Source organism: Ustilaginoidea virens, chromosome 2, assembly GCF_000687475.1.
Source record: "Ustilaginoidea virens chromosome 2, complete sequence".
Classification (NCBI taxonomy): Eukaryota; Fungi; Ascomycota; class Sordariomycetes; order Hypocreales; family Clavicipitaceae; genus Ustilaginoidea; species Ustilaginoidea virens.
This window is the reverse complement of record NC_057317.1, coordinates 3,098,634-3,114,082: the sequence shown is the minus strand read 5'-3', so window position 1 is coordinate 3,114,082 and position 15,449 is coordinate 3,098,634. Positions and strand designations below refer to the sequence as shown.

General features: G+C 52.1%; 5 protein-coding genes across 5 annotated transcripts; 3 read left to right on the top strand and 2 right to left on the bottom strand.

The window, feature by feature from the left end:
- Nucleotides 1-305: 305 nt before the first annotated feature.
- Nucleotides 306-1,526, top strand: UV8b_02604 (uncharacterized protein; the record flags this gene model as incomplete). The annotated part of the gene is made up of 1 exon (XM_043140102.1): nucleotides 306-1,526. The coding sequence occupies one exon, from the start codon at nucleotides 306-308 to the stop codon at nucleotides 1,524-1,526; it is 1,221 nt and encodes a 406-aa protein (XP_042996036.1).
- A 2,823-nt stretch (nucleotides 1,527-4,349) lies between these two features.
- On the top strand, nucleotides 4,350-4,922 carry UV8b_02603 (uncharacterized protein; the record flags this gene model as incomplete). Its single annotated transcript, XM_043140101.1, has 1 exon — nucleotides 4,350-4,922. One exon carries the CDS (start codon nucleotides 4,350-4,352, stop codon nucleotides 4,920-4,922), a length of 573 nt encoding a protein of 190 aa, XP_042996035.1.
- A 1,125-nt stretch (nucleotides 4,923-6,047) lies between these two features.
- On the bottom strand, nucleotides 6,048-6,404 carry UV8b_02602 (uncharacterized protein; the record flags this gene model as incomplete). Its single annotated transcript, XM_043140100.1, has 1 exon — nucleotides 6,048-6,404. The coding sequence occupies one exon, from the start codon at nucleotides 6,402-6,404 to the stop codon at nucleotides 6,048-6,050; it is 357 nt and encodes a 118-aa protein (XP_042996034.1).
- Nucleotides 6,405-7,254: 850 nt separating this feature from the next.
- On the top strand, nucleotides 7,255-9,032 carry UV8b_02601 (uncharacterized protein; the record flags this gene model as incomplete). Its single annotated transcript, XM_043140099.1, has 2 exons — nucleotides 7,255-7,939; nucleotides 8,035-9,032. The coding sequence occupies 2 exons, from the start codon at nucleotides 7,255-7,257 to the stop codon at nucleotides 9,030-9,032; spliced, it is 1,683 nt and encodes a 560-aa protein (XP_042996033.1).
- A 188-nt stretch (nucleotides 9,033-9,220) lies between these two features.
- UV8b_02600 (uncharacterized protein) lies at nucleotides 9,221-12,868 on the bottom strand (the record flags this gene model as incomplete). The annotated part of the gene is made up of 10 exons (XM_043140098.1): nucleotides 9,221-9,338; nucleotides 9,423-9,531; nucleotides 9,660-9,827; nucleotides 9,896-9,964; nucleotides 10,034-10,904; nucleotides 10,960-11,421; nucleotides 11,474-12,189; nucleotides 12,243-12,401; nucleotides 12,458-12,761; nucleotides 12,839-12,868. 10 exons carry the CDS (start codon nucleotides 12,866-12,868, stop codon nucleotides 9,221-9,223), a joined length of 3,006 nt encoding a protein of 1,001 aa, XP_042996032.1.
- Between the last annotated feature and the right edge of the window lie 2,581 nt (nucleotides 12,869-15,449).

The following is a 15,449-nucleotide window of genomic DNA, read 5'->3' as shown; positions in this document are numbered from 1 at the left end:
AATTGGCTTGCCCACATACATACCTCGACCGCTGGCCCGAGGTAACTAATCTTTACATTTTGACCTGCCAGAGGCTGCTCCTGAAGATAAATCATAATCTACGACGCCATATATCTATTGGGATCCAAGGAACCAGGAAGCTTGAGGGGCAAAAACCGCTTATAAAAAACCCCGCGTCTGAGTTGCATACCCAAGTCTCCTCTAGCACCCGGACAACAGAATATTTACCGGAAGTAAGCTACGTCCTGATCCATCTCTCGCAATCTCAAAATACACACGTGCGCACACACGCACAAGTGCTCACCATGGCTGCCGTCATTGTACCACCAGACCAAGCTGGTCTTTTGGGTCCCATCCTACCCGCTCTCCCGGCTGCGGCAGCCTCAACTCAGCCTGCCACCCAGGTCCTGCCTCTCCTGTCTCCTATTCTCCGCCAGCGAGTTCAGATCCTCTCCAGCTCGAGCACAGAGCCCTGGCTCCGCCTTCTTTGCTATGATGCCAGCAAATCCTCTCAGCTAGCAGACGTTGCCCGAGGCCCTGCACTCGAGCCGCACCCCGTCTCTGGAGAAGTAGAGGTCGACTGGGGCTACGACGCTGAAACTCGCTACAGGCGTCTCGACAAAGAGACGCTCCAGGCACTTGTTGCTTTACCCCATCTTGGCCTCGCCTTCCGGCTAGTATACTGCATCAACGACAGCGACAGGGGCGGTGACGGTGACGGTGACGGCGACGGCGGCGGCGGCGGATGGCGTATCGGCGAAGTCACTGTGACCGATGAGCCATCACCCTTTTCCACATTTGGCGGAGCGTCCACAATCGCCGAGGCCGAGCGTCAATATCGACATAGCCAAGGCAGTAGGGATGCTTTGCCGGTGAACGGGGGATCTGCCGCAAAGTCTGTCCGCCAAGAAGAAGAGGATGACAATGATTATTGGGCGCGCTATGACGCAACACCAGCCAGAACACCCGCCCAGAGCAGGTCGCCTGCTGCAGGGACGAACGGAAACACGAGCGCTACCCTCTTGCAGACCCTGGACAGTTTCAAATCAACGTCAGCAGACGACGATGGATACTTTGCTCAGTATGACAATGTACAGCCCGCCATGGACAACCACGACCCAGACGAAGAGGCACACGCGGCGCCATTCATGCCACCGCTTGGTTTGTGCCAGAATGCGGCATCGCCTCGGGCGACAGCAGCAGCAGCCGCCGCCGCGGTCGCTTCCGCCACGAATCACTCTCTTCAAGCTGGCGGCATTTACCCCGGCATGTCCAACACGGACATGGCGCTCGAACACCCGCGGCCGCACTCGAGCGCCTCGTCGAGCAGGTCAAACACCGTGGCGAGACTAGAGGAGACGGCCGGGAAGCAAGAGCAGAATGAGTTTGGCGTCAAGCAACACGTCTCTCGCAGCATCCGCAGCTTGTACATGCTCTCCAAGGCAAGCGGTATCGACCGCGACGAGTTTGAGAGGCTCGTGCAAACAGAGCTGCAACTGCTCGGGATGATGGACGACGGGGACTGATTGGGCGCGCAATGCGAGTTTTTGTGTGTAAAGGGGGCTTGGGAAAGACTCGGGGGATACTTGTGCCATGGGTGACACGGCGTTGTGGCTTGCATTTCACGCGTGAGGCAAGGGGCCACGCGCGCTTTTCGGGACATCTAACTGCCTTTTGCTCTTCTTTCTGGCGAGGAGTTTTGCATTGCATCGCCCACCACGGATGGATGGATACGGGGGCATTGGGGGCGTGTCGTTGGATAGCCGACAAGCGGGCGGGCTGAGGCTGGACTCTGACTCTGGAGCAGCTGCCTTTTCCAGGTTGAGCACCACTCGATGAGCAATAGCACAAGGCATCCCGCATCCCGCATCTTGCGTCTTACGTCTTGCGTCTTACGTCTTGCGTCTTGCATCTTATATTTTGCATCATATGTCTTATATCTTGCGTCTTGTGTTTTATGTCTTTGTGTCTTGTGTCTTGCGTCTTCTATCTCGGGCAAAGTCTTCGCATTCTATGTTAATATCTCGTACGTTCCTTGCAAGGGAAGACAGAGCTTTGCCTGCAATTTGCGACTAAGAAAGTCAGGGGAAGGCGAGCAGCCGTCCTCTAAAATGACTGTCCATTTCCATTGGTGAGTAGTCTACCTCTTGTCAAGTCTGGCTAGTCCGTCCGGCCACTGGTTGGTAACATCGTAATATACTCTCTGATAAACGACATCGTTGAGATGTACAGTATTGACAAAGGCTCATGTACGGACAAAAGGCTGTGGGATTCTAGTGCAGACGGTATTTTAATATTTGATGAGAGCAAGATGCTTTCAATCCAGCCAAATTTTTTACCCAGTGGTAGCTAGAATATCGGCCAAGATCGTTAATCGACCAGACTGAATATCGCGGCAGGCATCTAGTGCAGTAGGGGACAAGATACGCGGGAAGTTGCTTACTACATGTAAAAGAGGATTGATTGCATATAGGCTCAGAGTTGCCAACAAAACGTGTCTCGCTCTATACGTGATACTGTCCACGTTCCAGCCCTAAGCATCGTATTTTTTTGTCTTTTTTGCAATATCCGGAATATTGACCATTTAAAAAGCCTCAATCTGACACAGTATCATAATAAAAGGAAGAAAAATGATGGCGACAGGATGGGCTTTTCCCCAGGCATTCTCCGCTAAACTTGGTTGGGAACGAAAAGCGCTGGTGTCCCAGGGTTTTGTAAACTCGTCGACTTGCATAGCTCCTTCCGTTTTAAAAGCTCTCTTGAGGCAGCGCTTGACAAACCTTTATCTGGCTCATCAGTGAGTCAGGATGGGCAGCTGGCAGACACCTGCCAGCCGTGGCTGGTGTGCACCTGCACGTGCTGCTGCCGGCCAAGCTTCACTTGCGTAGCGTTTATAAAACCTTTATATGAACTTCAGCTCTTCAGTGAGTCATAATATCTTAGGCACCTTTCCCCTGGCAGCTGGATATATACCGCTGCGTGCTAAGCTTTACTCACCTATCTGATCTTGGGAAGCGGCCGCTATAGTGGTGCCGGAAAGTGGCCTTCACAACCAGGTACGTATGTCGTAAGAAGCAGTCATCCATAAGAAAAGCAACTGTTAGCTGGTAATTCTGTCAGTGTAATAAAGTCGCAGCAGCATTCTAAAAGTTTGTCAAACCAATAGTATTCTTAAAAGTATCTAAAAAGGATCAACTTTAGACAATAACTGACTAACTCTTAGACAGATATCAACGCACTAGACGAGAACAGTCTGCTAAAGTCGTGGAAGTTATGGGCCGAAAAGTTTCCTGAGCAGGCGATATTTCTTTGACGATGTATTACTGAGTTTACGACACCCGATGGACGCAGACTGAAGCCAGAACTTGGCGCCGGGCCTTGCAAAGACTCGAAAAAACGCTCTGACTTTACAACAACTACTGCATTAGAGGCGTTGCCTTCCAGGTAGATGGCATAACAGCGGCCCAAGCTATACCGCTGCGGCAAAAGTGGCTAAGAAACGTAAATCTCCAACGCCTAGTGACGATGATGACAATGACAAAGTGGACTATGACGAGCTCGACAAAAAGTCCATTGCATCCGACAAACCTCGATACCAAACTGTCAATGATAGCGAAACAGGCAATAACATCCACTGCTTATATCTTGTTCACTGTCCTGCTGTGGTAGCAGAGTTCTTTTTTTTTTAAACACTTAGGTACCTACCTAGTACGCAGCGTTTAAGCTTAGCTCTTTAGTGACTCACGATACCTTAGGTACCTACCTCATATAGAGCGGGTAAACACACGCCAGCCGAGACTTTATATCGCTACATATACCTTAAATATACTGCTGCGTGCTAAGTTTCACTTGCGTTACATCTGCTAAACCTTCAATGTTGGCTTGGCTCTTTACATGTAGTAAGTTAGAGTCCCTTGACTACCTAGCAGCTAGCAATTACATACTAGCCGTGGCTTATAATACCATACAGACTGCTGCGTGCTAAGCTTCACCACAACGCTTGCCAAACATTGGCTTGGCACCTCAGTGAGTCAGATACCTTAGGTATTCCTGGAGACTGGCAAGCACTTGCCAGCCACGGCTTATGCCTGGTCGGCATATGTACTGCCGCGTGCTAAGCTTCGCTTGCGCAGCGTTTGCCAAACCTTCCTCTGTTTTGGCTCGTCAGTGAAGCCGGCATGATGGGCAAGCTGCTTTTAGGTATAAATTGCCTTGCCTCTTCTTATTTCCGTCCTGAGTTTTCTTCTTACATCGTCGAAGCCTTTCTACACCTTTCTACTCGACACACAGCTTGTTTCCCTTTTCCTCGATAAGATCACTCATCTCTTTGCACACCAGACTGCCAGAAAATGGCTACCCTTGCGTCGAGAGATCATCAAGATCTCATCAACAACGGTCTGGCGACCCCGGCTGCTCCTGATGGCACTGTCAGGATCCACAAGCGACGCTTGCATCAGTGGGCCGATGCAGAATACGCACATCTTCCGCTTTCCCCTACCCCCCCCGAATCTTCTGAAGATCATTTCACCACCATACCAGCAGCCCGCATCTCCCTGGCCACGTTGAAATACCTTGGATTCAACAGCGAGAGAGCGGATGAGATTTGGACGAGGTGGCAAAACTGGCCATTAAATCCTATCGTTTTTCTTCAATTCGTCATGGACCATCTCGAGGACTATGTGTGGCAAGATGTTTACGATGAGGATGATGACGAGTGGTTTCGATATATGGATCTATGTGGTATTAACGAGGAACTACAGAAAGCAATCATGGACCCGGAGTTTAAAAGCATGCGCCTGATGGAGACATGCCTTTACTGGCTGAAAGATACCATGGAACTTCGTTACATGGGCCTCGAAAGGATTGAAGCTACTTCACGGGAACGAGAACAGGCGCTTCGACATTCCGAGCCTCGTGTCTAGAGGGCGGTGTATTGCGTGGCGACTGGGGCTGTGAACCTCTTGCAAGACCGCATCTCGCAGATGCAGGTTTTTCCAGTTATAAACCGGAACTCCATGGAGGACTGGGAATCATCCGACGATAGTTGTGAGGATGGTGACTTGTTACGGAGTCGGAGTCGGATTCGGATTCGGGCGGATTGATTGTGCAGCGGCAGCAATAGACCGACGGAAAGGAGGAAACTTTTACGACAAGGTTCCCTCAACTATCGAATTCTCAACCCTAATGCTGCATTGGACTTGAGCCTGCTGATTGCGAAAAGTTCATCTCAACCCAACGATGGCTTTGCCGAAACTTGAAAGGGTTTATTGGCCAAGCCGAACGGGGGAACGCGTCGCTGCCGCTGCTCAATCAATCAATCAATCAATCAATCAATCAATCCGCCCAAAACCGACTCCACAAGCACGAGATAGCCGACAGTCTTTCCGCTCTTGGCGGAGCAATAAAAGGCTTCGGCCGAACCGGCCTGCTGCGATGGATATCTACCACTAGTGCTTGCTGCGACGTTATCAGTAAAGTTGTTGCAGGGTCTCGCGGCCCACCCAGTTGTTCCACATACATAGATACGTTTCTTCATATGCGCTGGCACGTGTATAGTTTTCTTTCTTCCCCTCCGGTGAGCGACCCTGGAGCCGTCGTCAAGTGCCGGTGACGCCATAATCACAAGTGTTTGGCTCGAGCGACGAATTGGCCTCTGAAGCGACTCCGACGCCGTGCATGGTCCCCTGTATCCCCGATGCTACCTTTCTTGAAGATGCGGTGCGGTTGCTTGCAGTCCCAGGACCGCACACGCGTCTTTGAGGGCTGTGGGCTGTTGCTTCGCGCGCAACATGGGCAGCCGAGGCAACGTGCTCCTCGCACCCGCGCCTCTTCCGGTTCGCGACGAGGCCACAGCTACGTCGACGGCCGCGATGGACTGCTCGGCAGCAAGACACCGCTTGTTGATGGGGAGGCTCCTTGCCACGGAATAGCTCCAGCGCCGGCTTTGCTTCCCCTGCCGCATGGGACGCCAAGGGGGGTGGACACGAGCCGACGAGCCACACGGGCCACACGGGCCACACGGGCCAGATTATGCAATCGCCGTCGACTTAGTGCACTTGGTGTCGGCAGGATTCGCGATGGCCCTCATGCACGCTGCAAGTCGTCATCAGCGACTTCTCACCGAAAACAACAGGATGGGCTCCATGGATTGTGAGCGCGGGAGTGCGGAGTTTTTCGGGGGCCTGGCCATTCCCGAGCTTGCCTGCCTGCTTCTTTCTGCGGAGTTTCCAGACTGCACCTGCATGGAGGCAAAGAGGCGAGCAGGCGAGCGAGCAGTCGAGCAGTCGAGCAGTCGAGCAGTCGAGCAGGCAAGCAGCAACTCCGCTTTCTCGACGCAAGGGCGAAGGATGCCCGTCGGTGTCGAGCAAATCTGCATGCGGCTGCGTCGAGTGCTTGCTCGGCATCTTCGGCTTGCCTTTGGGCTGCGCTGCGCGGTGAGGACAAATCCCGGAGCTCCAAAGCCCCAGCGGCTAAAAGGCTGGTGCTCAATCCATTGTCAGAGTCAGGGACGTCAGAAGCCAAGAGCCACAGAGTCAGGCGTCAGGCGTCAAAGAGTGTCTGTCTGTCAAGAGACGTCAAAGAGTCCCGAGACTTCATAGCGGCACGCCAATCGACCCAATCGGATTGGCTTTTGCTTGGCAGCTGAAAAGGGCAGCCGTTTCCCCCATTCACACCAAGAGGGGGCTAAAGTTTAACACTAAACCAGACCTGATCAAAGGTCCGATGCGGCCCGGCAGATGAGCCTCACGTTCCTCTTGCTCTTCGACTCCCGAGGCAGTTCATCTACCGCCCCATGCACGACGACGCTGCGTGTCATATGCCCGCCACGTATCTCGGCAGCAGCAGCAAAAAAAAAAAAAAAAAAAAAAAAAATCCATCCATCCATCCATCCGTCCGTCCGCCCCCACCGATCGACAGGGTAAGTCGGCCACGGCGTGCGTGCGTGCATTGTTGCATTGTGCAACATCCCGTTCCCGCCGCCAGCTCCGTTCGCGAACATGGGCCAAGTCTTTGCACCGCAAGCACATGGTCTACAAAAAGGCCCTCTCCTGGCTGCGAAATCCAGCAGAGGCATGGGCCACGACACTCACAGTTCGCGGCTCGTCATCCCCAGTGGCTTCTCTATCTGCCGGCAAGAAGAGAGAGAAAAACCCCCCCGTGCCCCGAGTGACCAAGCAGGATAGGTAGCTCAGCCACCAAGCAACCCATCCCATCCCATCCCATCACATCACATCCCTCCCTCAGCAAGTCGCGATGCCGCACCTCGACGACCTGCTGCGTGCAGAGTACCGCGCCGTTTTCCTTGACGCCGTCAGCCATGGCCGCGCCAAGCCGTTTGTGGTGCCGTACTGTATCCTGGGCATCTATGTGATTCCCGCCGTGTGGCTGGCCATTCCGCACACCTCACGGCCCTGGGTGTACTGGACCAGATGGCCCGTCGTCGCCTTCTTGATCTGGTTCAACATGCACATCCTTCTCCACACTTCGAGTACCAACTTTTCCTATTCTTACGCGGCCGGGCTGGCGCCGGCCTGGGGTATCATGCTATCCCTGAATTTTCTCATCTGGAAAAGGCCACAGTTTGAGGCTGCCAGGGTCATCAAGGTGCCCAAGTCGACCGACAAGGCTCCCGTCAACGAGGACCAGGTCTTGCCGGCTCAGCAGGTCGTGCCGGCTCAGCAGGTCGTGCCGGCTCAGCAGGTCGTGCCGGCTCCCAACCATCTTCCTTCTGCCAGCGAGGACGCTTTGCGGAAGCGGAACCCAGGCTCAGCAACCCCAACGCACGCGCACGCGCAGGCGCACGCGCACGACACAATCCGCGACGAAAAATCTCGTGAGGAGAGCTATGAATACAGATGGCAGACGTTTCCCCGCGACGCCCCCTTCTTGGAGCGGCTCGGATGGACCCTGGACTTGGTGTCTAGCTGCCGCGGTGCCGGTAGGTTGCCTCCCTTGAATCCCACTGTTCCAAGGCCATTGACATCCCGTGGGGCGTGAGAGACGGGGCTCCGATTGCTGATTTCCCAACAATAGGCTGGAATCATAGCATCAACTCCATTCCACGTCCAGACATTCCCCCAGTTATCCGCCCCAATGCCAAAGTCGACATCACCACTGTTCCACGTCAAACCTCCAGCGGATACGTTCGCCCTCTCGGGGTGGCCGACTTTCTCCGTGATCGCCTCACCACCATTTTCTTCACCTACCTCATCCTCGATTTTCTCCTCATCCAGATGGTGACGGATCCGTACACATTATCCGGCCCCGACAGGAGCTTGTCGACCACCTCTTCTCCACAGCAACATTATCCGCCATGGGCTCAAACCTTTTACAGGGAATGCCTCTCGCTTGTTTGCATCTGGTCCACCATCACCTTGCTATTCGCCTCAAATGACCTTGTACTGTACCCCATCTTTAGAACCTTCTTCCCGTCAAGAGCCGCACTTTGGCAATTCCCGACTACCTTTGGAGGCATCGCCCAAGTTCCCAATCGTGGACTCGCAGGTTGGTGGGGTGCCTGGTGGCATCAAACTTTCCGACTCTCGTTTCTCGGTCCGTCCGTCTACCTTATCAACAAGGGATACATTAGACGAGGCAGCAAAGCTGCCGATGCGTTCGGCTTGTTCATTTCCTTCTTCCAGTCAAGCTTGTTGCATGTGGCGGGGTCCTTCACGGCCCTCCCCCCCACCAAACTTTGGCGACCCATGGCGTTTTTCCTGCTCCAGGGCGTTGGCATATTCCTTCAGCAGCAGTTAATCTCGGTTCTCAAGAGGCCTTGCGTCAACGCCCCGCGTCTGGTGAGACAGACGGGAAACGTGCTCTTTTGTCTGCTGTGGCTCTGTCTAACGGCTCCTATGTTCTTGGATGACTTGGCTTCAGCAGGGTTGTGGCTTCATGAACCCATTCCGATATCGCCTTTCCGTCTCCTGGGCTTTGGGCGTGCGGGTGATCACTGGTGGCGGTGGGATCGTCATACTCTACCAAGATGGAGTCCAGCCAAGCATTGGTGGGAAGTTGGTATTGCTTTGTAGGCTCTCGGATGCCTATCTTTTTTTTCCCGCAGCTCTGTCGTGGCTCTCTCCTCTTGGCGTCTTCATCATCCTTGGCCAAACCCCGCCTTGAAAGCATACATTCAATAGACAATAAATAGTACACTCTTGCGATTAAATGAGACTCGAGAAAGCTTGTGCAGAAACGTACCTCCCCATGCGGGGGTTCATCATCTGTTCTCCGCAGCAAGCGCTGGTTTCTCGGCATGTTGTCGCAACCACTGGATAACCGGTCCATAGTTCGCTTGATACTTGCTTAACACGTCCAAGAAGGCCCCGTACGCAACGCTTTCCCATCTGTCAGTCCTTACATTACATCAAAGCTCAAGTGGAGGAGTGGCGGTACTGTTTTGCAGAGGGTTCCATTCCTACCTAGTGACTTGTCCCCGGCGAATAGAGCAGGCATACTCGGGGTACTGCAATCGCCTTGACTTGCTAGAGAGAATGGCAAAAGCGACTTGTGCCGCTTGGCAGATGGTCTCTAAGATATCTGCGTAAGTAATTCGTATGTGCATGAAACCGAGGCCAGCCGAAGCGACTTTGGTAGTGGCGCCGAGCAGTGGTGGCGGGGTGGGAAAAGAAACAAACGGAGAAAACAGCGCAACTCACGCGTGATAAGGCTGGTGCTTGGCCTCTGTCTCTTGGGCAAGCATCGTATGTAAGCCTGCATCTTGCGAGCAGTCTCGCTAAATGCCTGCCGCAACGTGTCCAGAACAGTTTTCGCCGTGTTGTGTGTCGTGTCAAAGAACATCAAGTGCGATTGCATCTTGAAAGTATCTGCACCCGCGTTAGCTTAAGCGGGATGATGGAATAAACCCATGACTGTAAGTGATGATGGCCCTTACTCAGCACCTTTCGCTGGAAATTCTGTCCAGGCGAACGACCGTACTCCACAGTCAGAGAGTTTTGAATGGCTACACCTGTTTTTAGCTTGACCACGTCTCGATCGCCTATATTCTTAGGCAGCTGAAAGGAAAGATTACCTATATGCTTTCGAGCTTCCACGTCCTTGGTGATCTCCAAGGTCGTATCGTTGATACGGATTCCGCAGTAAGGAAAGCCAGTTCCAGCCATGGCTTTGGGAACACGCTTGCCATCGATATGCACGTCGAAATTGACCAAGGTCTTCTGGGTGCTCACCTCCACGCCATACTCTGGCAAGCCCCGATGCATCATCTCGACGAATTTTTCCGCCTTGTGCCTGTCCAGCGTGATAAGCAAAAAGTCGTCGATCAGTCTCACCAACAGGCAATCTGGTTCGAAAAGAAAAGATAAATGCCTTCTCTCGAGATCAGCGTAGAAGTAGTTGCAGAGCAACGAGGATAAAACAGATCCTTGAGGTATCCCTCTTGATTGGAGGTAGTATTTCTTGCCCATCTTAACCAGATTTCCTCCGATATGGTCTGACATCAAGTCCAGAAGATCTTTTGCATCGTGGGTCCTTTGAGCCACGCCGTCGACAAACACTGTATATTTTTTCTTGTTGGCTAGTCCATTGTGCAACCGCGAGGTGAAGGCGCCTTCTTCATCTCGCCCCAGGACTGAGGCTCGCCACTGGCAAATTGCTTTCGTAGCAGCCTTTTTGGACTTGGACATGGCACGCTCCCCTGGCTTTATCTCTGCATGCTTGATCATTGTATATTGGCTCTGACTCAGGACGGAAGTCATGAGCTGGATTATGGCATCTTGGGGCATCGTATCAAAAGCAGATTGTACATCCAGCTTGGCGAAGAATAATCTTGTTTCGTCACCGACCCCAGGATGGGAGCTAAGCGATCGCTTGAAGTCTTTTAGGCGTGTGTATATGTCGCCGACCGAAAAGAGCGAGGAACCTAGCAGGTGAGCATTCGTGTCCTGCACGAGTCAGCTTATGAAGGGAATTCTATGCTGCCCCTTTCGGCTAATTTACCTTCTCGAACTTGAGTACTGTGCTGATGGGAGCCAGCACAGAATTTATGCTTGGATATAGTACTCTTGAGTTGTTCCTGCTGATTTGGCGTCTGCGGAGATTCAGAATAGGTCGTAGCTTGTTATCCTTCGGGAGCAATCTCAAGCGACTGAACCCCAGACGTCTAGATGCCAGAGTTTCTTGCGCCTCACTGACCTTCACCTCCTCATACATTTCACCCTTTAGTTTCGCCAGGGCCGGTCCGGAGATGCGGCGCCAAACATCGTGACGGAAGAAAAACACCTGGAGTCGATGGGAACTGGATTCGGTGACGTAAAAATTTGTTCTGATCAGGGATATCAACAAGGAATCAAAAACATAGTATATCAGCTCGTTGAATATCTCGCGCCGCTTATTCATATCAGTTAGGCTGGTATTATGACTGCGCGAACCCGGTGGTTGTAGCCACGGAACATCAGAAATCTAAAACCTGTCAACAAAATCTACACCTTTCGGGGTGCGAACCTGGACTTACCTTGAGATCTTGCGTTACATCATGCAACGTCATGGATTCAAATCGTCGCAGTTTAACGAATTGGTCGACTCTGCGAAGGATAATTGTCTTATTGTGAGACATTGCGTCGCCTTTGCCCCAGAAATCGTTAGGAACAAGGTTGGATAAAACGGCTTGGCAGAAAGCTGACACTGCTGATGCTGGAGTCGCTAGATCAACAAAAGAATTGCATTCAGGTGTCTCGCATTTGTCCGAAGCACGGGGGAACAACCCCCCGCATGGTTCATTCGTGCCGAGTCGTTGCTCAGCTTTTGTCGTGCGAGCTGCCACAACATGATGAAGGGTATTGCCTGAGACCTTTTGCGAACTCCTTGTATCGAATTCCGACGAGCAGTAGTGCCTCAGCAATGCGGTATACGAGCAACGGCTGTGAAGCACCTGAAGCTTTTTCACAAGTTCCCAAGCAATTCCTCGCAGTCGTTTTGGTAATTTGGGCAACTTTTTTTCAGATCCAGTTTGAAGTGTTTGAGCAAGCGACAGGATCTCGTCCTCCCGGACAGTATAATCTTGGAACCTGCCCGCCATCTCTAAACGGTTTACGCTTGACGTGAAGACATTGTGCAATCCAAATTGCCTGGGAAACATGTACATCATGATTTTCATGGTATTGGCGTCAGCTTGCTGGACGTCGGCATTTTCTTTTCTAGGGCTTGCGTGGCGACATCGGTTCAAGACATCTGCTCGACGTCAGCATGGTTCCAGATGAAAGGGAAGAGTGGTGCAATAGTACGGATCTGCTGAAAGCCAGTCTGTATTCGGCCACGGGCTGTAAGAGCCGGTCTAGCGTAAAACATGCGGCGCCTGACAAGTACTACGTCTGAAGGCCTTCGAGATTTATCGGGTGATCTCCGCAAGTTATCGACCAAATCCAGTTCTGATAGTGGTGTGCCTAAGGAGTTTTGAGCTGCTTGTGGTCTGACCGGTGCCATCAATCGTCCTTCTTACCACTGAGTTGATAATAATTCCCGAACCCGGCATCTACAGTTACGTAAATGGAGCCTTGGAAGAGAAGTTCAATCATGATTCGTTGTCCAGATTGCCCCAACAGAGCCAGCAACTCTGGCCATGGTTTACGCTTCAGGGCGGCGGCATGGTGATTGGGGTACAGACTATACACGTTCGGAATAGAACTACCGCATGGATCATCCTCTCTGGCCCTTTTGCGGTATCCGTCACAAAGAAGATTTTTTGGCCACGAAGACGGCCTTTTTTCTCTGCGAAACAGAGCCTGTATGACAAAGTCGACAATCTTGAAAGTAAATGCACGTTAACCATTCCGCAGATTTAGCAAGGATGGAGAAGAATACATGTCGAACTGGCACGCACCTCGGATTGCGTGTCGGAAGAGTCAGTCATGTTCCCAGATAGCGTGACGTGCGATTCGTCTCCCGCTTGTGAAAAGCGAGAGAGCCACTGCCTAAACGTGGAGTCATCACTTGTTGAGGCATCGTCAAAGCAGCATATCAAAGTTGAGTCTAAAAATCTCGACATGCTGGCCTCGGTCTCGCTGGAACAAACGTTTGTTCCAAGGGAGCCAATTTTCTTGCGGCGTAATCTGGAGGTGCTGGGGAGTTTGAGGAGAGCATACTCGCGCAATGTCGAGACTGTCGAGTAGGTCTGTGACAGGAGATCTCGCCTTACGGGTCCATCGTTTGCCTCGCGCGAGTCTCGGTCAATCCGCTTCCGTTTAAGGCATTTCATGACTTGGCTTTATTGGAGGCTGGAGTTTTATCCCGTCTTTTGTCAAGAAGCGCACACAGCAGCAGAGCTAGCTCACAGTCCCAACACTTGACGGGGTGATTTCGCGTGGCTGCCATCAAAGAATGAATGGAGCCTTTCCTTGACTTGTTACACTGTACTCCGTACTCCGTATTTTGTCAAAAGATTGGGGGTCAGGGCAGGGCAGGGCATGGCAGGGCGGGGCGGGGCGGGGAGGGGCGGGACAGGAGCCGAAGCAGGAATCAGGTCGCAACTTGCATATTCGTACCTTCCAAAGTTGCAGGCCAAAGTTTACTTGCTGATGCATCCATTCACCAGGCTCGACAATTACCCCAAATAAGCGGTCTCTTTCAGGTTCGCAGAAGAAACGTGTTGTTCTGCTTCTGTGTAGTCCGTACGGAGTACTCCGTATGCATATCCCCAACAGGTGAAAAAGCCTCCGCTGGGTGCTTGAATGATTTGAATGATCGTAAAACAACCTGATCAGGATGCAGGGGTATGAGATCATAAGCGGAAAGTGGGACCTGCGTGCCTACGGACGTACATGATGTACCTTTCTAGGCACCAACCATATCGTGGCGCCCCTGGGTTCTAGTTGGTGACAGGTTACTAATCGTAAATTCGTAAAGCAGCCTGGCTCAAAACCACCATGAGGGACGTGACTTGTCGTCGCTTTACGATATCCGAGCTGACAAGCGGGTGACTGTCACCAGGAACAAGTTTAGCACGCTAAGGTAGGTGCCTACATGTACGGAGTAGAGTAGGCTCGCTCACCTGCTGCAGCAGACCGCTACCCGAAGGGGAAAAAAAAAAAAAAAAAAAAAAAAAAAAAAAAAGAAGAAGAAGAAGAGAGAGAGACAAAAGTCAATAAGCTGGTAATTGACCCCGTGGCCTGGAGCAATGTGATGATGATGGGTCTGGTGTCGTGACAGAAAATTATCCGCTGTATTCCAAGGATATCCTAGGCGTGTCGACTACCTACTGTACTGAAGCTGGTCAAACACGTCATCCCTTCGTCTCATGAAATCGTCCGTACTTTCACACAATACGACCTTATGGGGTAGTATTCCACCTCATTGTGAACCATTGAGCGTCAGCTCCTTGTAACACATGCAGTGCGCTGCACCGTTGGAAAGAGGCCCGAAATGGATGATTGGTACAGGTTTGAGATGACGAGGTTGGCATTGCATGAGGGCTGGGCCGGATTCGAAGGAGATTGGCCTTTATCAGGAATCACGGCGGAATCCAACCATATGCGAACAAGTCGACGACTCGTTCTGCCCGGGGTGGTTGACCGAGCCGTTGAAATGGGACGAGATGAACTTTGCATTCGGGGTGGGCTGGTATCAAGTATGTGCACTCACTTGACACTTGGTCCAATGGCCGTGAACTGGTCTCACGGAGCGAGAGATTGAGTACAGTCTGGTACCTCCTAGGTTAGGTTAGGTAAGTTGCTGGAGCTTGATCAATCGCTTGTACCCCCGCCCCCCCCCCCCCCCCCCCCCCCCCCAACTGGCACGATGGTCTTATGGCGAGACTGACTACCTGCCAGGTACCTAGGTAGGTATCCCAACTTGATAGCGAGTGAGCGTCCGTCTGTTCTTGGCATCGAGTCAATAGTAATTGTGCGTGCCAGGTATCGACGACCCAGAAGTGCGCAAATGAAGAACCAAGTTGAAGATAAAATCGTTGCCCTCGAAAAGTCACTGAAGAAAAGCTGGGGCCTAAATGCTGGGGCCAAAACGCTGGGGCTAAAAGGCTGGGGGCTGTGGCGGCCCACTTGAGCAATGCAGAACCATATCCCACCATGCTGTGGCTTCAACCTGGGACCGCCAGAGAAGCCACAATCAATTTTGGGCGTCAAGACGCAAGACACGACAGGCCTGGCACCTTCAATGCTAGCTAGCAATTTCATACCATTAAACCAACCTAGTATGAAGGTACCTGCCAAAGGCAACCCCCTATTTTCTAGCGATCGTATTCCGCTTATCATCAAGCCTAGATGAGAAGCATCTCCAAGACTACAGAGTATTAGGCACCTACCTAGAGGGTAATTTGCCATGTCCAAGCCAGAGCTGACAAATGGGCAGCTTGTCACCAGACGGCACTTGACTGTTGAGCTTAGAGCACTTACTCCCATGGCGTGCGAAGCTGGTTCCTAGGGATAAGTCACATTTCTTGTAGCGAATATACATGTCTGGAGTACCTTAGGTACCTA